The following is a 27,095-nucleotide window of genomic DNA, read 5'->3' as shown; positions in this document are numbered from 1 at the left end:
AATTTAACAATAGTTGTAAAATAATGAATTGGATCTGCTTCATATAAATATGATCACGGTGCCTATACCATTTGACTTTTTAAGATCTGTGCTGGGAGAATAAAGCGCGACCCAGTTAACATTTTAATGATGTCTTTTTAAATATTTCACCTTTTTTAATGGGATAAATAATATTTGCTCATTCGTGAGAGTCTATAGGTAACATGATCTTTTTAAGCAAATAAGTATTTTTTCAGTAAAGTGCACCGCACGTTTGTAATATGAAGTCCCCATACTGATCCGACATTAGTCTAACCGTTCAAACGCGCGGTTGCACTTTACTGACAGAATACTTATTTGTTGTGAACTATTTAAAGAGATCCTTAAAAAATGTTAACTGGGTCGCGCTTTGTTCTCCCAACACATATCCAAAAAAGTCATGTGGTATAGGCACTGTGATCATACTATTAATGATTCAATAGGGTTGATTTAATTGCACATATATCTTGCATGACTGTTTCAGCAGACCTTTACATATTATACTTATACCTTTTATACCATTTGCCAGTCATTAATGACATGTAGCTTATTTCATTTCTTGTTCATCATTTGATTACTTGTTAGTCTGAGCATCAGCAAACCAGTTTAAGTCGCAGTTTACAGAGCTACACTGCAACCTTCAGATCTGAGCTAACGGCATTGAGTGGTGAATTGCATGGTTGTGAATTGTGTGTATCGAAGTGTATTTTTAGTTTGATAAGTTATTATTTCTTGCATCCTGTTTTGTTTTTCGTAAGTTTTGTTTGGATGTTTTAACAATCACAGGTTATTCTTAGATTTTATGGTTGGTCAACTGTCTGAGGATATGATGTTGGTTGTGGTTTAAGGACATGTAAGTTAAGATTTTGGTATGAATTCTTATTTGTAAACATAAGAAAATTCGCTCTTGGTCAACAACGAATAAGATGATTCTGTTGCAGCGATTTTAACAAACTGATAAATAAGACCAATACTGGTAATCATAACATGACTATTGTGAATGAATCTTTCCAAATATATTTCTTGTGAACATAAAATAACTCTGTGTGGTCAGTTCCGTTTATTGCCTTTTTAAGAAAAACAAAGATTAACAAAGCACTCCTCTCTTTTGACAAATTTGCTGTTACTTCAATTTTGGTTAATTAAACAAATGGCAGAGAAAGCCAGGCTGGATAGGAAGAGTTTAATTCGACCACATTGTGACTTTGTACAAATTGGATTCATTGATGAAGATTGTGCATATTCTCTTGTATTGTGTGTTCCAGCAGTCGGCACTGGCCCGCTATGCCAGTAGTCTGGAAGGGAAAGGTAGCTCTGTAAACCTAGACGTCCCGTCACTGAAGAGCGGGGTAAATCTTGGAATCGTGTATCCGCATTAACCCCCACACACCTCCTTGAGTTTGTCCGCATGAGCTTTCTTTCAGAACTGTAGGCTGCATTTTTTATGCATTTAGAAGTATGTTTTTGCTCGGCAAGATTGAAATTACCTTCTTTTTTTCTGCTTCTTCATATTTCTATTAATTTGATTTATCCTTGCAAAGCAATTTAAAGTATTTTAGATACTTATTATATTTTTGTTCTGAGCTCTTCCAGTTTTTATAGATTCTCAATTTTAGTAAAAAATCCCTTTTTTTCGGAGGAAAAAATTCAACATGATTCTTTTCATTCATTAGTCTAACAGTATTCATTTCTGTTACTACATGTACATAAAATGCATTTGTTGAATTAATGTTTGTTCTGAAATCCAGCACTTGTGGATGAACTGGCAAGGAGTTGTATATATATATATGTTGTCAGCTCATAGACTGCATGACTGCTCGTTGGAAGCGGGAGTTCAGATGTACATATGTACAGCTTGCTTGTACAGTAGTTGCATGCTGAGGGATTGGAATGTACAGGTCTTGTTTCCAAGTTGTAGTTAGGGGTCACCTTGCAAGTTTGCAATGTGACCAGCACTCCTTCAAGATGTTTTATTTCAGCATTGCATTGCCATCATTTCACAATGTTGTTGGTTGCTGGTATTGTGAAAATGATATCAAATAACATTTGTTTGCATGAGTATTGTTTGTGAATTCAGAATAAGGTTGTTGACTTCTTTGAGTTAAAATGGTATTGCACTTTTATACGTGTACCAACATAAACGAAAACTTCTGCATAAGTCCACAAAATTGTTTACATTAATAACTAACAATTGACTTGTAAATCTATCATAAAGCTACTTACAGTAATATAATAAGGATTGGCGGTTACACATTAGGCTGATAAAGCACATTTCCATAATAAATTATTGTTACTCTGGTAGGTTATTATCCGCCGCCAAAGGCGGAGGGATATTGTTTTGGAGTTGTCCGTCCGTCCGTCTTTCCGTCCGTCCGGATCCATATCTTGGAAGTGCTTTGACGAATTTCATTGAAACTTGGTATGAGTATATAATATGGATAAGAGGATGATGCACGCCAAATAGCATTGAATACCATCTGTTAATAACGGAGTTATGGCCCTTTGTATCTTAAAAAAATGCTTTTTTAGTCGAGTGTCAAATATTACACTTTTGTGTCCAGAAGCATTTGGCGGGGGATATCAATTCAACAAATTTGCTTGTTAGTTTTAAATTGTATAATTCCCAAAAGTTAAGGTCAAGTGAAAATATGGTACATGTATGTGCAAGTTAAATATTTTTAATAGTAAATGTATCAATATATCATGTAGTTACTTAAGTCATGTACTATAAGATAACAGAGCTTTATATGCATACATTCACTAAGTTGATGTGACTGTAATGTGTGAGGCAAGATATTTCTTTCAATTATTTGCTTTTTTTGCCCATCTTTTGCAATGAAACAATTTGTTTATTACGGTCTCAAATAGAAACTTAAAATTTAAGTCTTGTTATTAAATGTATTTGTTGCAGACAAACGTTTCTTGTTTTCTTAATGTAAAAGAAGATGAAGTTTACTGTAAGCTGTGCTGGGCATGCAAGAAAACAATTGATTTCCTTTAAGTTGTTAATGTGGCATGTACATTTTGTCTTCATATACCAGTTTATTGACTTTTCAAGTTTTTAGCATAGGTGCAACGCACCTATGCTTAAGGTATATACGATATTTCGAAAACCCACATCGATCGGTTGACCATTATGAAGCCTTACCTGATCAAAAATCAGACGAAATATCTATTTAATTTAGTATATGGTAATTCTTACAATTTTTTTTTGGAAACGTTTTTCTAACGTTTTCTTCCAAGAATATTGCTGACACCGTTTTTAGTGAATTTTCTAAGACCGTTTTACGTGAAAAACCCTTCTAAGAAACTAAAACAAATTTCGTTCGTAAAACAATTCTGTTCTTGTTGATAGTGACCTCACACCAAATTTCTATTTCCTTTGTTTACTGTTCTGTGAGAGGTCAAATGTTTACATAACTGAATTCATAAGGCCCTGGTTTAAGGATATGTAACATTTCATCGGTTAATCATAAATAGAAATTAAAACATATTCTCAGCAGGAAGTGGGGCATAAAGCACTTTTATTCATTGAAAATGTGTAAAAAAATGGCGGAGTACGATGAATGTTTTCTGATTTATGACATGGATTCTGACCTGCCTTTCTATGGATTTGATGAAGTAGAGTTTGAAAGCAATAGAGATGTGTTAATTGAAGTTAAAATGATTTACTTTGAGCCAGAAATTAACGTTACAAGTAGAGCTAACGGTTTAAATGTGGCATCGGATTTAATGGATTCGCGCAAATTCTGGACGAGTGTTGTGTCTGTAAAATATTAAATGGAAAGCTGTAAATGTATCAAGTCGGAAAAGAAAACGTATTGTTGCATAATGGTATGCGTGAAATAATGTTATTCTACGTATTTATTTTCATAGTTATGTCATTTTGTAACCATTCACATTCGTCACTATTTGGAATTCCCGTTTCTAAAAATAGAACATTTTGGTAACAAGAGGGGCGACTCGTAATGTCAGCAATCGTTAAGGTGACAATATACTAAATAATCGAGTCATGAAGGACTAAATAATCGAGTCATGAGCTGTACTCTCTAAACAAATCATCATATTTTCCTCGAAGGCATGTTATACACTTTAGACTGTTGTTCTGGTTTTATCGTTTGGAGATATTGATAGGGTAAGCATAGGCGTTCACTACTTATCCCTGAAATAGGATAAAGTTGGAGATTAAAGTAAAAAATGGCACTGCAAAAGGTTATAATCCACTAGAAAACGGCCGAAAAAAAAGGCGCAAAAACAGTCGTTTTTGATTTGAGTCGAATTCTTTTTTGGTTTGAACATAACATATCTTTTTTATTGCTTAAATCGATTCAGCTAAGAATGCCCGTCAAGAAAAGGTATGGTTATGGGGGGTCTCTATGTGCAAAATGTTGTATTTATTTTGGCTCAAAGTTGTCGCTTTTACATCGAAACATATAAGGAAACTATTTAGTATATTTTGACCTAAACATTTACTTCAGCAGCAACTTCCCTGTATCTTGCAACTATGCTTTCAGCGCCATCGGCGCTCTCGTTATCTATTTATATCCACTTAATGCTCTTCAAATTCAAAGTCAATGACTGGAAATTCTTCTGTTTGAATGTAATTATTCTTTGGAAATTGCATCTACTGTTTTAATTGCGTAGTTAAAAGTTGCATTGTCTATTAAAAAAAGTTGATTATAATAAACCTGACAAAGACAAATTGTATGGTTTAATAAAAGATTTTCAGAGATAAATAAACACTTATTTGAAATGATTCAAGTTTATTTAAATAGGTGCATTTTTAGCTCATCTATTTTTTGAAAAAGAATTATGAGCTATTGTCATCACCTTGGCGTCGGCGTCGGTGTCCGTTTAAGTTTTGCGTTTAGGTCCACTTTTCTCAGAAAGTATCAATGCTATTGCATTCAAACTTGGTACACTTACTTACTATCATGAGGGGACTGGGCAGGCAAAGTAAGATAACTCTGGCGTGCATTTTGACTGAATTATGTGCCCTTTTTATACTTAGAAAATTGAAAATTTTGGTTAAGTTTTGCGTTTAGGTCCACTTTTTTCAGAAAGTATCAATGCTATTGCATTCAAACTTAGTACACTTACTTACTATCATGAGGGGACTGGGCAGGCAAAGTTAGATAACTCTGGCTTGCATTTTGACAGAATTATGTGCCCTTTTTATACTTAGAAAATTGAAAATTTTGGTTAAGTTTTGTGTTTAGGTCCATTTTATTCCTTTAGTATCAAAGCTATTGCTTTCATACTTGCAACACTTACTAACTATCATAAGGGGACTGTGCAGGCAAAGTAATGTAACTCTGACTGGCATTTTGACAGAATTATGTGCCCTTTTTATGTACCCCACTATAGTAGTGGGGGACATATTGTTTTTGCCCTGTCTGTCTGTTGGTCTGTCTGTCTGTTTGCGCCAACTTTAACATTTTGCAATAACTTTTGCTATATTAAAGATAGCAACTTCATATTTGGCATGCATGTGTATCTCATGAAGCTGCACATTTTGAGTGGTGAAAGGTCAAGGTCAAGGTCATCCTTCAAGGTCAGAGGTCAAATATATGTGGCCAAAATCGCTCATTTTATGAATACTTTTGCAATATTGAAGATAGCAACTTGATATTTGGCATGCATGTGTATCTCATGGAGCTGCACATTTTGAGTGGTGAAAGGTCAAGGTCAAGGTCATCCTTCAAGGTCAGAGGTCAATTATATGTGGCCAAAATCGCTCATTATATGAATACTTTTGCAATATTGAAGATAGCAACTTGATATTTGGCATGCATGTGCATCTCATGGAGCTGCTCATTTTGAGTGGTGAAAGGTCAAGGTCAAGGTCATCCTTCAAGGTCAGAGGTCAAATATATGTGGCCAAAATCGCTCATTTTATGAATACTTTTGCAATATTGAAGATAGCAACTTGATATTTGGCATGCATGTGCATCTCATGGAGCTGCACATTTTGAGTGGTGAACGGTCAATTATGTCCCCCACTATAGTAGTGGGGGACATATTGTTTTTGCCCTGTCTGTCTGTTGGTCTGTCTGTCTGTTTGCGCCAACTTTAACATTTTGCAATAACGTTTGCTATATTGAAGATAGCAACTTCATATTTGGCATGCATGTGTATCTCATGAAGCTGCACATTTTGAGTGGTGAAAGGTCAAGGTCAAGGTCATCCTTCAAGGTCAAAGGTCAAATATATGTGGCCAAAATCGCTCATTTTATGAATACTTTTGCAATATTGAAGATGGCAACTTGATATTTGGCATGCATGTGTATCTCATGGAGCTGCACATTTTGAGTGGTGAAAGGTCAAGGTCAAGGTCATCCTTCAAGGTCAGAGATCAATTATATGTGGCCAAAATCGCTCACTTTATGAATTCTTTTGCTATATTGAAGATAGCAACTTCATATTTGGCATGCATGTGTATCTCATGAAGCTGCACATTCTGAGTGGTGAAAGGTCAAGGTCAAGGTCATCCTTCAAGGTCAGAGGTCAAATATATGTGGCCAAAATCGCTCATTTTATGAATACTTTTGCAATATTGAAGATAGCAACTTGATATTTGGCATGCATGTGTATCTCATGGAGCTGCACATTTTGAGTGGTGAAAGGTCAATTATGTCCCCCACTATAGTAGTGGGGGACATATTGTTTTTGCCCTGTCTGTCTGTTGGTCTGTCTGTCTGTTTGCGCCAACTTTAACATTTTGCAATTTTTGCTATATTGAAGATAGCAACTTGATATTTGGCATGCATGTGCATCTCATGGAGCTGCTCATTTTGAGTGGTGAAAAGTCAAGGTCAAGGTCATCCTTCAAGGTCAGAGGTCAAATATATGTGGCCCAAATCGCTTATTTTATGAATACTTTTGCAATATTGAAGATAGCAACTTGATATTTGGCATGCATGTGTATCTCATGGAGCTGCACATTTTGAGTGGTGAAAGGTCAAGGTCATCATTCACAAGGTCAAGGTCATCCTACAATGTCAAACATCATATAGGGGGACATTGTGTTTCACAAACACATCTTGTTATACTTAGAAAATTTGGTTAAGTTTTGTGTTTAGGTCCACTTTATTCCTACAGTATCAAAGCTATTGCTTTCATACTTGCAACACTTATTAACTATCATAAGGCGACTGTGCAGGCAAAGTTATGTAACTCTGACTGGCATTTGGATGGAATTATGGGCCCTTTATACTTAGAAAATAGAAAATTTGGTTAAGTTTTGTGTTGTGGTCCACTTTACCCCTAAATTATCATAGATATTGCTTTCATACTTGAACACTCGCAAACTATCATAAGGGTACAGTAAAAGGACAAGTTGCATAACTCTGGATGTCATTTTTATGGAATTATGGCCCTTTTTTGACTTAGTAACTTTGAATATATGGTTAAATTTTGTGTTTCGATCCACTTTACTTCTTAAGTATCAAGGCTATTGCTTTCAAACTTCAAATACTTTCATGCTATCATGAGGTTACTGTACCTGGCAAGTTGAATTTTACCTTGACCTTTGACTGACCTTGACTCTCAAGGTCAAATTATTAAATTTTGCTAAAATTGCCATAACTTCTTTATTTATGATTAGATTTGATTGATACTTTGACAAAACTACTCTTACATACCTGACATACCACAATAGACTCCACCCAAACAATCTCCCGTGCCCCCCCCCCCTTCCCCCCCTCCCCCGAATCCCCCCCCCCCTATTTTTTTTTTTTTTTTTTTTTTTTTTTTAAGATCATCTCACAAATGACCACCACACCCTCACACTATACCCCCCCCACCCCCCACCCCAATTTTTTTTTTGAAACGGTTAAAAAACACAACTTTTTTATTTTTTTATTTTATGTTTGAAATACCCTCCAACCATCGCATCCAAGAATCCCCCCACCCCCCCTCCCCCAACCCGAATCCCCCCCACCCCCCCTATTTTTTTTTTTTTTCTTTTTTTTTAAGATCATCTCACAAATTACCACCACACCCTCACACTATACCCCCCCACCTCACCCCCCCCCCGAAATTTATTTGAAACGGTTAAAAAACACAAATATTTATTTTTATTATTTTATGTTTGAAATACCGTCCAACCATCGCACCAAAGAATCCCCCCCCCCCCCCCCATTTTTTGTTTTTTAACCAGGTTTTCCGAAGGAAAAAACTGGTTATTAGATTGGCGAATGCGGGCGGGCTGGCGGGCGGGCGGAACAAGCTTGTCCGGGCCATAACTTTGTCGTTCATTGTGAGATTTTAAAATCATTTGGCACATTTGTTAACCATCATTAGACGGTGTGTCGCGCGAAAAAATTACGTCAATATCTCCAAGTTCAAGGTCACACTTTGAGTTCAAAGGTAAAAAATAGCCATAAATGAGCTTGTCTGGGCTATAACTATGTCATTCATTATGAGATTTTAAAATCATTTGGCACATTTGTTCACCATCATGGGACGGTGTGTCGCACAAAAGAATCACGTCAATATCTCCAATGTCAAGGTCGCCACGACTAAAAATAGATTTATTTTAAAACAAACTTACAAAAGGGGTTAATTTTGTTTGTTCATTTCAAAAGTTCAGTTTGAGTTGTCTCCCTTTATCAGATTTTTTTTCACAATCAAAACCTGGTTTTGTGACAATTTTGTCCCTTGTTTTATTTTGTTTTTAAGATCATCTCACAAATTACCACCACACCCTCACATTATACCCCCCCACCTCACTCCCCCCCCCCCCCAAATTTATTTGAAACGGTTAAAAAACACAAATATTTATTTTTATTATTTTATGTTTGAAATACCGTCCAACCATCGCACCAAAGAATCCCCCCCCACCCAATTTTTTATTTTTTTTTTGCATTTTTTTCGCATTTTTGGAAGATAATGTAATAAATATCCACACCCCCACACTATACACCCCTCTTCACTCCACCCCTCCCTCCTTTGTGATTGAAAATGAGAGTCCCTTCACCTTTAAAAGAAAATAGATGAGCGGACTGCACCCGCAAGGCAGTGCTCTTGTTAAGTTTACAGGTACACTTGGCATCAGATGTATAGGTTTCAGTAAATAAAAATACTTTGACTTCAATTAAGTTAGTCTTACTGTGATTTTGAATTGATAATTTATTTAATTATAACATTTGCAGCTCTGATTTTTTAATAGTTTTCTATTATTCAAAATCCCTTGTTACTTATTTGTAAGTTTCAGACAAACATGGTCGATAACTAACTGTATAGATCTACAATAAACCAAATCTGTTCAACTGCTAATTTATCTGCACATGGTCTGGGGAATCCTTGGAATTCAGACAATTGGAGTGGCCATCCCATAAAGGGGGACGCTTAATATATGGAATATAAGGTGCTTTATGGGATCAATGGGCATGATGCGTGTACGTATATGCTGGTCATAGAATCAACATGTGAAGACTGCTCCTTCTATCTATTGACACTTTATTAGATTTCCTTGGAATAAAACATATAACGGGGGTAACAGAGCTCCAGATATGAAGGGAAAATAAGGAATAGATACCCTTGATAATTTGAAAATTTAATTCAGAAATTGTAAGTATGGATATCTTGTAATTAAAGCAAATAACAGAGGTGTAGTGGGAGAATATTTGTGTCTTGTTTTGAGAAAACTGGGCATAATGCATGTGCGTAAAGTGTCATCCCAGATTATCCTGTGCAGTCCGCACAGGCTAATCAGGGACAACTCTCAGCTTTAACGAGATTTTTGGTAAAAATGCACTTTCTTGGAAAGAAAAATACTATTAAAGCGGAAAGTGTTGTCCCTGATAAGCCTGTGCGGACTGCACAGGCTAATCTGGGACGACACTTTACGCACATATATTATGCCCAATTTTCACAGAACAAAACACATTTAATCTTGCAAAAAGTGATTTTGAGAAGAAGAAAAAAGAAAATAATTGTCTACAAGTGTTTTATTTAACATATGTAGTTTTTCATGATACTTATATCCTTAATATACATGTATGTGACATTTTATATTAGTTTAAAAAACATGTTCAAGCACACTTAGCTAAGAAAATACCTTTTACAAATCTTCTTAACCAATGAAAGCTTTTGGTTAAGGAGTAAAACACCATTTGACCAAAGTTCAGGGGATAAATTATCCTTTAGTATAAAACTTTATCTGGAGCTTTGACAAAAAGTATGATCCTGAATGATCCTTTGGTGACTGGACTTTCTGATCACGGACCAAACTATGCACATGCATGTTTCCGCAGACATCCCCTCAAACGACTTGTAAATATTTTATAATCACAAAAACTGACAATACAGTCTCAGTGCAAGTTTGAAATGTGGCTGCAGGTCCAGTGGCTGATAGACAACTATGAGACAGCGGACGGTGTGAGCCTGCCCCGCAGCACCCTGTACAACCACTACCTGCGCCACTGCCAGGAGCAGAACCTGGACCCCATGAACCCCGCCTCGTTTGGAAAACTCATCCGCTCCGTGTTCTTGGGTCTGAGAACTCGCAGACTTGGTACCAGGTACGGACAGGAGTATTCATAATAGCGTGGGCCTATCCTGATGAATTGAAACAGTAGTGGCTATAGTAACTATTGTGATGATCATTGTGTAACATATGTGATAATGTTACTTATAATTTTCATTTTACATTAATGCTATATCTGATAATAAGGATTTAAATTATACAAATTAACAAGAGTTTTATATTTGAGCATCATTCTGGGAACACTGGGGGTGATGTATGTAGGTAAATTGTCATCTTAAATAAGTAGTGCAGTCCGCACAAGCTAATCAGGAAACAACGCTTTTTATGCCCCCCTTCGAAGAAGAGGGGGTATATTGTTTTGCTCATGTCGGTCGGTCCGTCAGTCGGTCTGTCCAGATGGTTTCTGGATAATAACTTGAGAACGCTTAGGCCTATGATCATGACTGGCAGATGACCCCTATTTATTTTCAGGTCACAGTGACTCGAAACAGTAAATGGTTTCCGGATGATTACTCAAGAATGCTTACGCCTAGGATCATGAAAATTAATAGGTACATTGATCATGACTGGCAGATGACCCCTATTGATTTTCAGGTCACTAGGTCAACGGTCAAGGTCACAGTGACTCGAAGCAGTAAAATGGTTTCTGGATGATAACTCAAGAATAATTAGGCCTAGGATCATGAAACTTCATAGGTACATTGATCATGACTGGCAGATGACCCCTATTGATTTTCAGTGACAAAAAACATATTCACACAATTGCTGCCACTACAACTGACAGCCCATATGGGGGGCATGCATGTTTTACAAACAGCCCATGTCTTGTTCTGTAACTGATGCTGTATTTCAGAGGTAACTCTAAATATCACTACTATGGGATCCGTATCAAGGCCAACTCCCCACTGAACCAGTTCACGGACGACCAGACCATGCCCATGAGGCAGCAGCCTCTCTATCAGGGAAAAAAGTGAGTGATACCGCTTGGTAAACGATCAATGACCTAAGTTTAAATTTTCTTGAAGCTTAGTGGAAACATCTCCTGAGCTATGTATAAAACAACAAAAATCCATGTTAGTGTTCAGGACCAGTATTCATCAAGGGACGTCTTAAGATTAACTTAGCTGATGGTAAAATTATAGTTTTAAGGTTGCTTTAAACTGATAGAATATTACATATTTTAAATTTATTTAAATGTTTTAAACCTTTTAGTTTAAAGCAATATGTGTTATGTTTTTAACATTTTCATGTAAAGAGACATGAATGCAACAGAGCCATTTATTTAGGGAAATTGATGAATTAAAGGCATTTTTTCGTTTTCATTATGGCCCTTTGTAAATATGCGTCCCCATTACATGTTCTGCGCTAAAAGATTACACAATGTGCACCAATGTGAAAGACCTAGTTAAAAGTTCTTTGTAGAATAACAAAGCTCCTCTAAAGTGCTAAATCATAAATTGTTCAATAAAGAACTTCCCTTTAGCTAGGTTGGCGCTAAGGAAAAAAAAGTAGTAGCCAAATTTCAGCGTTATGATGACGACCTCTTTGTCACTAGGTCAAAGGTCAAGGTCACTGTGAGCTCTAAAAAAAGTATAAAAAAATTCTGACAAGCTTTCGCAGCCAAGCGTGGCACCCGTTATGCGGTGCTCTTGTTTCATTTTTATTCGTTTTTATGTATAGACAGTAACGGAAAACTCCTACGCTCCCCCCTCTCACCATTATTTTTTACAAACGTACTTGTCAAACGACGTAGTCTGGTGCTTTTTGCCTCTTTAAAAATACATATACTGCAATGTATAAGTCGTAAATTGACGTATTTTTTTCTATAGTTTCAATAGGTCAATACTTTCCCATCGTGTGCATTAATTCCGATATAATTTCTTTCATTATAAAATGCTACAATATTGTTTACCTTATATATATATATATATAGTTACAGCACGTGGTATGTTGCAACACGCACGATTTCCATGCGTGGAATTTAACAGACGAAAGCAACAATTTCGCGCTCTTATAAAAACACGGGTTTTACATGGCGGACATGTATAGTGTATTGTGGACGCGTACAAAGGGACTTGTAGCAGCTAATATAATCACGTGGCACTGGCTGTAAAAAAACGGTGTTAATCAGGTCTTTAAATGGACTTTATGAAATATAGATCCAATATACAGCGTAAAATTATTAGCAGTTATTGTTTAATGAGACGCTTAATTCATTACCGACATCAATATATAATATTTAATAGTTGCTAGTTAACACTGCCTTTAACCCCTCCCTCATAAGCATTCTCGTAACCGATTGGACAGTGAACATCACTGTTTGGCAAAAGGGAAGTTACTGGAGAATTTCTTGTGACATTTTGGTCATTTCACGACACACTTCAGTGATACAGTTCTTACATAAATAGCCGAGTAATCCAAATGTTCGGAAAAGTTTGGGCGCAATTCAAAGCATGACCAATTAAGGGATTAACCATGCCGATAATCGACTTAAACAAAGCGGTCGTCATTATCCCCCCTGGTCTTTCCGGTAAGGGTGTTATCTGTGTATTCATGCAGATGTTTCTGGCGATTTATACGGCTTGAAAACAGGGATTATAAGAGAGTGCATATGAAAATCAGAGGGTCCAGTTTTTCAACCGCCAAAGTCATGAAAATCTTATTTTTGATTGCCAACCAGGAATTGTAATCGCCAAATGCGATTTTGGCAATCGGTAACGCGAACGTAGCTTAAGTCCCAGGGTTTTTCATGTTGATGTCTTAAAAGTTTAAATAACATACTGAAGTAAATAAAGCTGAAGTTATTATGTTTATTTCTCATGAAAAACAAGTTAATTTTAATAAAGAAGTCCCTTAAAAGGTTTATGAACGCAGCCTCTGAGCTATGAATACCTCAGAATGCACGATGCCATGTTGCAGGTTCCGCCCAAAGTCTGAGTATGGTGATGGTGGTTATGGTGGTGTGGATGGCCAGTCAGAACACCAGCCCACCACCCAGCAGCACCAGCATCAGCAGTTCCTTGGCGACGCATCCACTGCTATACCCAACTTTGGTGACATGGAGATTACCTCCCTTCCCCTGCCAGACGGCATACACATGGACCACCTGAACGTGTTCCAAAAGATGTACAGAGAGCATGCCGAGGTAGTTAACCTTTCACCACTCAGAGACGCCCTTTGATGCATTTGTTGTCCCTGAGAAAATCAAATTAAATTGTTTAGGTTTCTTTATTAATTAAAGTTTTAAAGGCTTCATTTCCTACCCTAAGATACTGATAAGCAGCAAACAGCATTAAACCTGAACAGCCTGCAAGTTACATTCCGGGTGTTCTGGTTTTATGCTGGTTTTATGTAGCCATTTTCACTTTGCTTCTGGGCGTGAAAGAGGACGGGGCTTGCATTGAATTTAGTGTGGCAGTACATTGTAATAGACTAGACACTCAATTTAGGTCTCGGTACTTCTTGGAAGTGTGAAAACTTGTAAAAAGATTTCCAAAATTCACCTTAGTGTAAGCCTTAGGGTCATTACTATTTCAAAGTGTTCAATTGGTATGATATAAAACACACTTCATGGAGTGAAACAAATGGCAACTTGACAGGTAAAAGACAAGCTTCACTTAATTAGCAATTATATATTGTTTGAAAATTTTAATGTTCATGTAACGTAATAATATCAAAACTTACAGTTTTTAAAGTTAATGAAAGCCCCTCAGAATGGATTTGGAAATATTGGTGTGAAAGTTGTGTTATAGTTTGTCTAGGATCATTTTAGAAACATGTTTTTGTTGTGTCTACTGTTATTAATACACATATTACACACAGCTTTATGTTTTTGTATACAAGAAATTAACACGAAGGTTATGATGTCTTGATTTAAAAAGCTGTAATTGGTGCTGGCTGCTCTGTTGACAATTGGTTCACTTGTTTTTCAGGCGGTTGTGGACGTGGTTGTGAACCTACAGTTCTCCCTGATAGAGGCCCTCTGGCAGGGCTTCTGGAGGAATACTTCGCTTGACTCAGGGTTAGTTCTCGTATAAAATGTGTCCGGGTGAAAGCTTGTGATTGATGTTTGTTTGATGTTTTGCAATATTTTGTTTCATTTGGGTGAAGTTATACGCCCCCTTTTTATGCCCCTGACGGAGGGCATACAGTGATCGCAATGTCCGTCTGTCTGTCTGTCGGTCACACTTTTGCGTTTAGGTTTCGAAAAATTCTCATAACTTCTATGTGCCTTCAGATGTAACCTTTGTTTTTGGCATGCATGTGTATATGGACAAAGCCTTTCCATAAGCACACAAATTTTGACCCCTTTGACCTTGAACTTAGGGTCTGCGTTTAGGTTTTGAAATCTGCGTTTAGGTTTTGAAAAAGCGTTTTTCGAGGGCATATGTCTTCCGATGGAGACAGCCCTTGTTATATTATTCTTTTGAACAAAGGTATTATGCCAGGGCATTTCTTACCATTTTAGTAATATGACCTATACCTGCGAAATGTGTGAATTTAAGATTCAATTTAGTTTCAACTGATAAAGTCCATAATTGTTTGATATATAAGAAAGATTTGAATAATTTACTATAAATCTCACACAAAACAGAAAATTTTAATCATGAATGTATCATTGCAATCTTCACTTCATAGATCTATTCCAAACATCTGAAAATCAAACAATAAAATGAGAATTTTAGGACGGGTTTGGAACAAAAGATACTTTTCACTATTTGTAATATGACTGAATTACTGTCATAAAATACGCTTAAAAGAGCCTTGAAAACTTGTGACAAAAGCAAGTACTGTTGCTCTAATAAATTTGCTTGGCAACGGTCAAGGGACCACCAGCCTTTTTATTGAACAAAATATAAATAAACAATTGTTGTTTTGCAACAAATAGTGATTTTTAGAAAGCACTTGTTATTTAGGAACAAAAGTGTGCTTTGAGACTAGAGAATTAGTGTGTCACTGCACGTTTCAGACCAGACAATGACTATGAGAAGAGATTGCCAAAGGATAAGCTGTACCTGCTGTGTAAATACGAGCCAGTGCAGAACTATGTACGCAAGTCGGACTACATGTTTTATCAAGCCTTAGTAGAAGTCCTTATACCGGACGTGCTGCGGCCTATACCAAGTAAGTGGATGGAAGTTGCAATAGATATTATGCATGTAACTACTGGACAGAAATGATTAAAAATGTAAATGTGGAAATGATGGAAATGTATTCAATGGGAATCTGAACATTTCAATGGAATTATTATTGAGTGCATTTGAGGTTTTCCATTTTGCTGTTACTATTGATTGTTTCCAAGGCAAAATGTGAAGTTCCTTGAAGTAACGATATTACAAAGCTTAAATTTAAGTATAATACTGTTTGTGGTTATGTTGTCTTGGCAATAAAGTCGATTTTTTTATTGACATTTACTAAATAAAGATAGGGAAAAATGTATGAACAATGACACTAGTGTAAAACTAAGTATTTATCCGTGGATATATTTAGCTTCTAATATACCTGTATCAAAGCGCCTCTGTAGAAACAAACCCCTGGAGAATTTAAGACGATGCAACTTGCAGTATTTTTTCCTTTTAGATAGGAATCGGCAAAAAGCTGTATGCAAGTAATTATAAATCAGTCAAATCACTTTAAATCCTTAAGCTTATCAAACTGTGATGACCTGAAAAGAAAAGCCATTTTTATTGTGAACTGATTTTTTGTGTGCTGACATTCATAAACAGGTATGGAAACCGGCTCAATAGGCCAAGTCCCTGAACCGTGGTGAGCCTCATGGTTTTCTGATGAAACTTGTGTGTACTATATTCATAACAAAGGAAGCATTGAAAGCACTGAAGAACAAGTGTGTAATTGTTGTCCAAATGTAGTTTCTAACAATATTAATGAATGAACACCTGCCCTATTATAGGTTCACTTACTCAAGCCATCCGCAACTTTGCCAAGAGCCTGGAGAACTGGCTGAAGGGGGCGATGGCAAACGTGCCTGAGGAGATGGTGAAGACAAAGCTGGGCGCGGTCAGTGCCTTTGCCCAGACGCTGCGCCGCTACACGTCTCTCAACCACTTGGCGCAGGCTGCCCGCGCAGTACTGCAGAACACATCACAGATTAACCAGATGCTCACAGATCTCAATCGAGTTGACTTTGCTAATGTACAGGTATGTGGCGCGTCCTTAAATGCCTGTTGCAAGATAGACAGTCTGAAAATGATATCAACGGCTGTTTTCTGTATTTTCTGAATCGAGTAAGGTAACAACAATTAGTATGTTCACTTGGTACTTGTAAACTCTTTTCAGATTAGTAATAGAAAGGCTAAGCATTTCCACAAAAAGTGTAATTAGGGTAATTTATCATTGTTACACGTCTGAAATAATTTTTTTCCCCTACTGGTTTCACCTGAGGGGACTTATGGTTTGCGCTCTGTCTGTCTGTCAGTCATACTTTTCTGGATCCTGCGATAACTTTAAAAGTTCTTAATATTTTTTCATGAAACTTGAAACATGGATAGATGGCAATATGGACATTATGCACGTCATTTCGTTTTTTTTCCTACGTCAAAAACTCTGGTTTCTATGGCAACAAATAAAAAAATCTGACAATCGTGGAATTTCTGACAATGGTGGAGCCGGTAGGGGACTATATTGCTTGGCAATAGTCTTGTTTAACAAAGCAAAACAAATAGAAACAAACCCATGTTTTGATCAAATTATGTGCGAAACAATTTGGTGTATGTCACATTAACAGTGCAATGTCTGTACAACATTCTCACTGCATTTATCATATCTTACAATACCGGTAGATAATAAGCTGGATGTCTCAGTGAGAACTTTATTAGGCTTGATAAAACATACCAGGGCTGTTATCTCTCTTCCTTTTAGCAGAATTCCTGTCTTATAATATCAAATCCATTTTACATGGTGACTAAGTTTGCTGGATCTATTTAAACAAATGATTTTAATTTAACCCTGAACAGGGCTTATGGCATTTTCCTCTCCTAAGGTGGTTCTTGATAGAAATGAACAGTTTGATTAAACCTTGTAAAGAGCTAGAAATGAACAGTTTGATTAAACCTTGTAAAGGGGTTAGGGCATTGTCCTCTTCTCAGGTGGTTCTTGATAGAAATGAACAGTTTGATTAAACCTTGTAAAGGGGTTAGGGCATTGTCCTCCCCTCAGGTGGTTCTTGATCACACCCCTGCATGCTTGTCTTGTAATCACCACGTACATAGTACACCCTCTGTGTCCGATAGGAGCAGGCCAGCTGGGTGTGCCAATGTGAGGACAGCACGGTACAGCAGCTGGAACAGGACTTCAAGAAGACACTTCAGGCCCAGAACTCACTCGAGCAGTGGGCCGTCTGGCTGGAGGGCGTCGTCAACCAGGTGCTCAAACAGCACGAGGGCAGCCCTAACTTCCCCAAGGCGGCCAGGCAGTTCCTACTCAAGTGGTCCTTCTACAGGTATGTTCGTACTCAAGTGGTCCTTCTACTGATATGTTCCTACTCAAGTGGTCCTTCTACAGGTATGTTCCTTCTACTGGTATGTTCCAACTCAAGTGTTCCTTCTTTAGGTATGTTCCTACTCGAGTGGTCCTTCAGGTATGTTCAAACTCAAGTGGTCCTTCTACATGTATGTTCCTACTCAAGTGGTCCTCTACAGGTATGTTTCTACTCAAGTGGTCCTTCCACAGGTAGATTCCTACTCAAGTGGTCCTTCTACAGTTTTGTTTCTACTAAAGTGGTCCTTCTACAGGTATGTTCCTACTTAAGGTCCTTCTACAGGTATGTTCCTACTCAAGTGGTCCTCTACAGGTATGTTCCTACTCAAGGTCCTTCTACAGGTATGTTCCTACTCAAGTGGTCCTTCTTCAGGTATGTTCCTACTCAAGTTGTTCTTCTTCAGGTATGTTCCTACTCAAGTGGTCCTTCTTCAGGTTTGTTCCATTCTTAAGTAGTCATTCTACAGGTATGTTCCTACTTAAGTGGTCCTTCTTTAGGTATGTTCCTACTCAAGTGGTCCTTCTACAGGTATGTTCCTACTCAAGTGGTCCTCTACAGGTATGTTCCTACTCAAGTGGTCCTTCTTCAAGTATGTTCCATTCTTAAGTAGTCCTTCTGCAGATATGTTTCTACTCAAGTGGTCCTTCTACAGGTAGAATGGTGGCGAGATGGCTTTGTCTACGCGTTTAGTTTGCTATCTTTTCTTTTCAATGTGAATAGGTTTTAGCAACTCTCAGCTTGATGTTGCAAAGCTTGGTGTGAAATTTCCATTCTGCTCACCAAGGTTTAATTTTGATTAAAATATGTAAAGTAAGAAGGGAGTTTCTTTCTGCATTATCCCACTAAGTACTTTGGTTTGTGTATATTTTTTATTCTAGCCAAACTAGATTACTTTGCTAAAAGCATTTGACATTGGTTGAGCATTTTTGGCAAAGAGGTTATCATACTGAATGATGGCTTATTATGCCCCCCTTCGAAGAAGAGGGAGTATATTGTTTTGCTCATGTCGGTCCGTATGTCCGGCCACCAGATGGTTTCCGGATGATAACTCAAGAACGCTTAGGCCTAAGATCATGAAACTTCATAGGTACATTGATCATGACTCGCAGATGACCCCTATTGATTTTGAGGTCACTAGGTCAAAGGTCAAGGTCATGGTGACCCGAAATAGTAAAATGGTTTCTGGATGATAACTCAAGAACGCTTATGCCTAGGATCATGAATCTTCATAGGTTCATTGATAATGACTCGCAGATGACCCCTATTGATTTTGAGGTCACTAGGTCAAAGGTCAAGGTCATGGTGACCCGAAATAGTAAAATGGTTTCCGTATGATAACTCAAGAACGCTTATGCCTAGGATCATGAAACTTCCTAAGTCAGGGGTGTGATTTTTCCGCGGATTTCCGCGGATCTGGTTGTCCTGGGGGTCACTTCTGAGATTCGCGTAAATTCGTTTAAAAAAATGTGGGGGAGAGGGGCTACCACCGATTCCGCGGACGTATTTCATAAGCGGCCCAAAATATCCGCGGCCTGCGAAATCTCTGCGCATTTTACACTGGTAGATTCTGCCTAAGCATTTTTAAAATGAGCAATGTAATTGGCTGTCGTTTCAGGATGATAACTCAAGAACGCTTATGCCTAGGTTCATGAAACTTCATAGGTACATTGATCATGACTCTCAGATGACCCCTATTGATTTTCAGGTCACTAGGTCAAAGGTCAAGGTCATGGTGACCCAAAATAGCAAAATGGTTTTCGGATGATAACTCAAAAACACTTATGCCTAGGATCATTAAACTTCATAGGTTCATTGATCATGACTCGCAGATGACCCCTATTGATTTTCAGGTCACTAGGTCAAAGGTTGAGGTCACAGTGACTCAACTTAGAAAAATGGTTTCCGGATGATAACTCAAGAATGCTTATGCCTAGGATCATGAAACTTCATAGGTACATTGATCATGACTGGTAAATGACCCATATTGATTTTCAAGTCAAAGGTCAAGGTTACAGTGACTCGAAACAGTAAAATGGTTTCCGGATGAAAACTCAAGAATGCTTATGCCTAGGATCATGAAACTTCATAGGAATATTGATTATGACAGGCAGATGACCCCTATTAATTGTCAGGTCAAAGGTCAAGGTCACAGTGACTCGAAACAGTAAAATGGTTTCCAGATGATAACTCAAGAATGCTTGCGCCTAAGATCATGAAACGTCATAGGTACATTGATCATGCCCGGCAGATTACCCCTATTGATTTTAAGGTCACTAGGTCAAAGTCACAGTGACTGGAAATAGTAAAATGGTTTCTGGATGATAACTCAAAAATGCTTACGGCTAGGATCATGAAACTTCATAGGTACATTGATCATGACTGGCAGATGACCCCTAGTAATTTTCAGGTCACTAGGTCAAAGGTCAAATTCACAGTGACTCGAAACAGTAAAACTACAACTGACATGGGGGCATGCATGCTTTACAAATAGCCCTTGTTTAAAAAATACTATGCAATACTGATATAGCTATCAACTGCAATATCTGATATGATATAGATTAAAAAGTCAGAACTAAAGAATACTCATTGTTTTTTACATGCTTATTGTGTTGGATGTTTGCAGCTCAATGGTGATACGTGACCTGACACTGCGCAGTGCCGCCAGTTTTGGGTCATTCCACCTGATCCGACTACTGTACGACGAGTACATGTTCTACCTGGTCGAACACAAGGTGGCCTCAGCCACGGGTGAGACGCCTATAGCTGTCATGGGAGAGGTATGTGTACGTACACTGGAAGCATGTTTTTGTATTGACGTGTTAAACTGTGTATTTCAGTCATTGAATGAACAGTTTGGTTAAACTAGTCCATATTTGTGATAGCCTACGTCTGAAGTCTGTCTGTCTGTAAAACTCATTCTCTGTTCACCCATCACTCTATTAAAAGGATTATGCGTAACTTTTCAGTTCTGCAAATGTCAAATATGTGATGGTTGTTACTAAAAATAGAATAGCACAATATGTATTGCAATATTTCTTATGATACTTCAGATACAATTATGAAACTTGTTATGCACATGATTAAAAATGTGACAGTTATATACATGTCTTTTTTTCTCCAGAGGTCAACTTTGTGTTGAAAAAATCTATATATCACTATGCTAAATGGACATTTCATTATTAAACATAACAAGTGTTCATAATACAATGCACTCATTCAACTGGTAGAAGTTTTCACCTGACTAGCATTTGACTTTTTTATTATGTTTAATACTGTCAATGCCTTGTTGATTTCAACCTTCTTACTAAGTGGGAAATTACTTGAATCATTATAGGGGCTTGGCTGTCCGTAGGCACAATCTTGCTTGCTGGCTTTTCCCCAAACTATTTGAAGTACACAATTTAAACATAAAGGAAATGTTCCTTATCACACAAAGTTGTTCATGTTGGATTTTTATCATCCTTTGTTAAATATTGCTTCAGTTTTGACTGTTCAGCTAAGACATTCTAGATAATCATGCTAAAAATTACGACTATATTGGGCGGAGTAATTCTTTGTCAATTGTTACAAAGTTGTTGGTCTTACTTGGTTTAATTAAATAAAATGCAATTATAACTGATCAAATATTTTTTTAAAACAATACTGACATACCACCTCTTTTTCTTGCTTGTAAGTTGTTGACCTGAGCAGTGTAATACAGCTAATGTTTCTTGCTTGTAGTTTGTTGACCTGAGCAGTGCTGTTGCAATGAGCTTCTCAGAGGCTGAGGTTGAGAAACCCCATCTCCCCATGCACACAAAACCCGTCGGCGGCGCAATGATCAAGGGACCACCAGCACTTATCCAGGCTCCATTATCAAAGGCCATGGCTGGGGCAACGTCGCTTATCACGCGATCAACAGCCGACGGCCATGGCGGAAACTCTGGTCCCACCTTAATGGTTCTCACCACAAGTTCAATGGCAACAGCCAATCAGAATGGAGCCCTTAACATTGCCTCGTCAGGTTCCCATTTAAAAATGGCAACGTCCGGAGGCATGGGTGGGGCAACGTCTCATACGCGAACAGCAATGGATGGCCATGGCGGGAACTCAGGTCCCACTTTAATGGTTCTCACCACTAGTTCGATGGCAACAGCCAATCAGAACGGAGCCATGAACATCGCCTCATCTGGTGCCCATGGTGGGACGCTAACAGTGAAAACAGCTTCGTCTGGGGGTGGTTTGGCAGGGGCTAAAACTATTGTTGTGATGCCTGTCTCCAATAACTACGCAACTGGTGATGGTGCAACGGCCAAACGATTTAAGATTGAATGACATGCTGTTGGATGAGCTCGTGATGTTTTTATTGGAAATACTGAAGTTGACATCACTTGAGCATAGGGTAAAACTTCTAGTCCCTGAGGATGTGATTTCCTTTGAACTGAGGAATGTTTTATGACCTTAATAAGTGAAGTTTTGACGTTTGCTCACAGTAGAACAGGATCTTGAGCAAAAGTTGTACCTCTTTATACGGATCTGGTCTCAAGCTGCTGTGGAATTCTTAGTTGTAGCGATGAAAGTGTCTTGAATACCCTCTGGTTTATGAAAAAGCCTGGATTTAGAGAAGCATGACCCTTGTATGCAACTTGGATTTTGCTCATTGAAGAGTTATTTTTATTATTGGGATGAATGTGTGTTAGTATGTTTTACAGTTAACTGTTAATGCTTTGTATGTGCTCATGTTGAAAAGCATATTTATATTTTTGGGAAAAAAATATGTGCTCTGCAAATATTTGTAAAATGAATCTGAATACAAATTGTTTTTCAGTGACTTCTTGTTGTTATAAAGATGATTTGTAATTGAACAAAACATTTAACAGTTTTACCTTTTCAAAATGTTACATTTGTTCTTTTTGGCAAAATCTTTCCTACTGTAGTTGATTATTGATCACACAGAGTACCATTTTTGTGTTATCCTGGTTTAACTTAATGTTATTTGTGTTCATCCATTTGTGTACATGTAATCATTTTCAGGCATGTAATGTTAATTGTTTTATTTGCTTTTCAGTGTTGAGTGAACTACATGTACTGTAGATAGTGCATCGTTGTGTACCGGTACATTTGTTTATATTTATTGACATGTTTATTTAACAGCGGATTCCGAAATGGAACTTTTTTTTGCATGTAGTTATTTAGGTTTGTCATGGCTTGATATTACTGAACCAGATAGTCTCGAATGAGCAGCCAAGTCTGTTCTTTGTATCCCATACTTGTTTGATAAGACTTTGTTTAGTAGTTATGTCTGTGTATTCTTAATTTTAGTGAAAGAACATAAATTAACATTAGAAAATAACATGAAATGCATTATAAGTTTTAGATTTTATTCTTAATTTTACAATGTATGGTCAGAAGTAACAGATTTCTCATCATGAATCCCATACCAGAAAGTCTGTTTTATTTGTGATCAGTATTTCACTGTGAAATAATCAGATTTGTCAAGAAGGCCAGATTTCTTCCATTAAACTAGTGAGAAGAAAATTGCTATAAGCATGTTCACATGAAAATGAAAATCATAAATTAGCCAAAGTTTAAGATTTAGTATTGGAAGATACTCACATAAAGCTTTTCAACTTTAGTGAATGAAGTCTTACTTGAATATTTCATACTTTACAAGATGACACCTGGTCCTTTTATTCTTGAAAAAAAAGAATTTGTAAAGATGATGCATTCTTTATTACATAAACGCACTTGTTACATGCACTGAAATCAAATTTATTTATTTAGAACAGCTGCTAAAATGTCTGTGGTGTAGAGTACATTTGTGATAGATGTATAGTATTTAAGTGTTACTATTTTACATCATTGTGTGTTTTATTTCATTGAAGACATTTTTTAAACACAGATAATATTTTTTCATGTAATATTTTTGTCTTGTGCTTTTTCTCATAAGGAACAAAGAATGTCCATGTTGAACATATTTAACCAAAGGATTTAGAATATAAAGAAGTTGGAGGATCTAATTTTCAAACGGTGGCTTTTTGTAAAAAATTTCTTTCAGAGACATATTACCGATTGTCATAATTTTCATGTCATCAAATTCATTACAAACTTTAAAACAGTGAAGGGCATATGCATGTGCCTACAATGTTGATAGTTATTTTTCATTTTCAACCGGGGTATAAATCAGTAGAAATAATACCAAAGCAATGCGAAGATGAAATTTGAATGGGAAGCAACCGTCGTCCCTAGTCAAGTGATGTTAAAATTGGAGTGTAATAAGTCTGAAAGCATGCAGGTTTTATCAGCCCTGTGAATTTCTCCGATACAGCTGGGTATATATCTGGGATTACTGCTATGCTGGTCTAAACAGCTGTGCTACCCCTGTGCTAGTAGTAGTTCTTACATTACCACAATTAGAGCACACACATCCTCCCATCTCCACCAGTTCAACAGATGAGCCCAGGCCTCTTTGATGGGGGGTACTTGGGCTCGGGGTTTAAAGGAATTTTAGCAGGACATTTGGAAGTAAAAGAATGTACAGATATCATTTCCATTTTTTGACATAGTGCCTTGTGTAGAGTTTTTACATAAACATTTATTCTTCGTTTCATTATTGTTAAAAAAAAGATTTTGTATATTGAGCAATGTTTTTTCTACCAGAGAAGAGAGTTTCACAGTTGGTATTCCCTTTAACATGCCTTTGTATTTTTTTTCAAGCTTAACACATTTGAACTGCTTGTGTTTTAACAATTTAAGCAATTTTACATTCTTTTTTATTGTGTTGTTTTGATTGTATTTTCTGATTTCATTAATTAGTGTTTTAATCATTTGCCATATTTTATATGTTTATATTTAAGGTATTGTTTTGTTGTATGTTTTAACTTATTTATGTCGTCAAATTGTACATATATTGGCAACACATGTGGCATACAGCAGGTTAATATAACTTCAGTAAATGCAGTTTAAAGCTTTGAGAGAATATCAGAATGGCATGTATGGACAGTGATAAAATGTTCACTCTAGTGGGCCCGTTTGTATGCATTTCTTTACAGTTGTTTGCCCCACATGTTGCCTTGTTTATGTAGTTAGACTGAAATGTGTTCAAAGATTTTCAATGTTATATTTTACTTTAGAATTTAAGGCATGGTTGATCGTATAGGTCAAAACAAATCTGACTGCAAAAATCTTTTCCTTCTAATTTTATTGTTCGAGACTCTCTTTCAATGTATAACCAGATTTCCAAGCATTTTCTCCATGACACAATATTTATGTGTTATCTTGATTGACCTGTATCAATTGCATTCTTGAAAAATCACAATAATGCCGTATTAAAGTCATGTTTTCTAAAAGTGTGTTTAGGATTTCGAAACCATGATTTAGTATGGATTTCTACATAAACTGGTGATTTTCTACCCAAGGTCAGAAACTACCGTAGCGGGTGTTTAACCAACTGCATATGAAATCCTTGTTTTTGTTTCTTATTTAAAGTAACTACCTGTTCAAAGTACATGTATTTTGATAATTTCATATTAAGTAAGGTGGTATTTGTATGTTTGTGATTAGAATATGTTTGAAATAGACTTTCAGTTTAATCTATTTAAGAAATGTATATCAGAAATATTATGTAAAGCATTAAAATGAAAGTGGTAAAGATGTCCTGCCTGTAAATTAGTTGTGGCCACACTGGTTTGTTTAAGAATTATGCGCTTAGCATCTCAGTTATGGTAGATGTGTACATGATAATTGCCAGTTTAAAGACATGAAATAAAGTTTCAAATATTTTTTTATTTATTTAAAAATGGTGTGTCAGAAGTGATATCACATTTTGTATTAAAGAGTTCAAACATTGTTTTGCTTTAAAAATCTATACTTATATTCCTGAAAAAAGTTGAACATGCACTTTTTTGGCAACAGTTTGTAACGGCATTCGACAGGGTTTGCATAACATGAGCGGTTTGTTTTAGAAGAAAACATGAATTACTTGTGCTATGACTGTTAAAATACGCCAAAATTTGGTGTTAGCCTTAGGGTATTTAATATCATTAAACCATGTGTGACTTTCAACATTAAATCATGTCCATAGACCCATCCTGATGTAATTTAAATGTACCATGAAGTTGGAAAATAATATATCCCTATCGGATTATTATGATTAATATACCCAGTGCATGGGCCTAAACATACTTACACAGGCTGTCCGAAAATTCTGTTTAAGGTAATATTTGGTAGGCACTTAAAATGCATACAACAAATATATGTTGATGATTGCTTGATTTTCATGTGTGATATGCACATTGGACACATGTGTTGAGCATGTTTGTTCGGTATAGCAAAACAAAGACCTATAGAGTACACTATATGTCTTTGAGCAAAATAAATATTATAGGCACATTTTGGGGTATAGTAAATATTTCCCCTCAAAGAGTAATGTCAAATTAGCCATCGACTCGTGTAGACATAACTGACGTCAGTGTTTAAAAATGTCTATACCCATATTCTGCCAATTATGTTTAATGTAATTCAGTATGCTTTTGAGGATTTTTTCAAAGGAAGATGACACATAATACCAAAGATGACTTCTGCTGAAGTTTATTCCATACAATGATAAATGAGCAATTTCTAGCTGGATATTTGTGGCAGTTGAAATGTTTTCCTGAAATTCTTAGCTCCAGTATTATATATATATCCTGTCGTATATGCAAGTTGTGTCTGTCCTTGTCTTGCTGTTTTTCTCATACTGTCAAAAAGCCCATGCTGTTTTATATTTATATTTCTGAATGCAATTCTGTATTTTATGAATCAAACAAAAACATGTTGAAAATTAAATTATCCAAAGTGTATGTGGGTCTGGGTTGTGTTTGTTTTTATACCTTACTTACCGGTAGTGAGATCTATATGCCCATTATGGTGCTAAAAGCTTTAACAATTATTTGTAAATAAAAGTTGGATCAAGATGCCAATGTAATTGGTGACTATTAATGGAAATAGACCCTTGATTGCTAGTTTGAATAACAGTTTCCCAAAGTGTAAATGAAGCCTGATCCATGATTTTATTACCTTAGTCAAACCCCCACCTCAGCAATTGTAGTAGGACTAATAGGACAAAGT

The 27,095-nt window shown here is 36.7% G+C and overlaps 1 protein-coding gene and 1 long non-coding RNA gene across 17 annotated transcripts in view; both read left to right on the top strand.

Moving 5' to 3' along the window:
- LOC127854180 (transcription factor RFX3-like) overlaps positions 1-26,827 on the top strand; it is a 69,567-nt gene extending 42,740 nt beyond the window's left edge. For 9 of the 15 annotated variants that reach the window (XM_052389183.1, XM_052389187.1, XM_052389184.1 and 6 more), the window contains 10 exons: positions 1,284-1,367; positions 10,363-10,544; positions 11,364-11,480; positions 13,430-13,655; positions 14,443-14,531; positions 15,480-15,634; positions 16,422-16,669; positions 17,761-17,969; positions 20,632-20,791; positions 21,729-26,827. In XM_052389183.1, coding sequence (XP_052245143.1) covers positions 1,284-1,367; positions 10,363-10,544; positions 11,364-11,480; positions 13,430-13,655; positions 14,443-14,531; positions 15,480-15,634; positions 16,422-16,669; positions 17,761-17,969; positions 20,632-20,791; positions 21,729-22,322 — 2,064 coding nt within the window. In that variant the 3' untranslated portion in view covers positions 22,323-26,827. The remainder of the gene's footprint in view (positions 1-1,283; positions 1,368-10,362; positions 10,545-11,363; positions 11,481-13,429; positions 13,656-14,442; positions 14,532-15,479; positions 15,635-16,421; positions 16,670-17,760; positions 17,970-20,631; positions 20,792-21,728) is intronic. The other 6 variants (XM_052389192.1, XM_052389189.1, XM_052389188.1 and 3 more) reach the window with 3 other exon arrangements.
- LOC127854188 (uncharacterized) lies at positions 5,365-7,633 on the top strand. 2 transcript variants are annotated; one of them, XR_008036953.1, is made up of 3 exons: positions 5,365-6,194; positions 6,505-6,644; positions 6,833-7,633. It is a non-coding gene; the product is annotated as an uncharacterized LOC127854188 (long non-coding RNA). The 2 variants fall into 2 exon arrangements; XR_008036952.1 differs by having other exon boundaries at positions 5,365-6,213; positions 6,518-6,644.
- Positions 26,828-27,095: the final 268 nt, after the last annotated feature.

Source organism: Dreissena polymorpha, chromosome 12 (genome assembly GCF_020536995.1).
Source record: "Dreissena polymorpha isolate Duluth1 chromosome 12, UMN_Dpol_1.0, whole genome shotgun sequence".
NCBI lineage: Eukaryota > Metazoa > Mollusca > Bivalvia > Myida > Dreissenidae > Dreissena > Dreissena polymorpha.
Note: the sequence above shows the minus strand (reverse complement) of the source record. Positions and strands in the feature narration are given on the sequence as shown.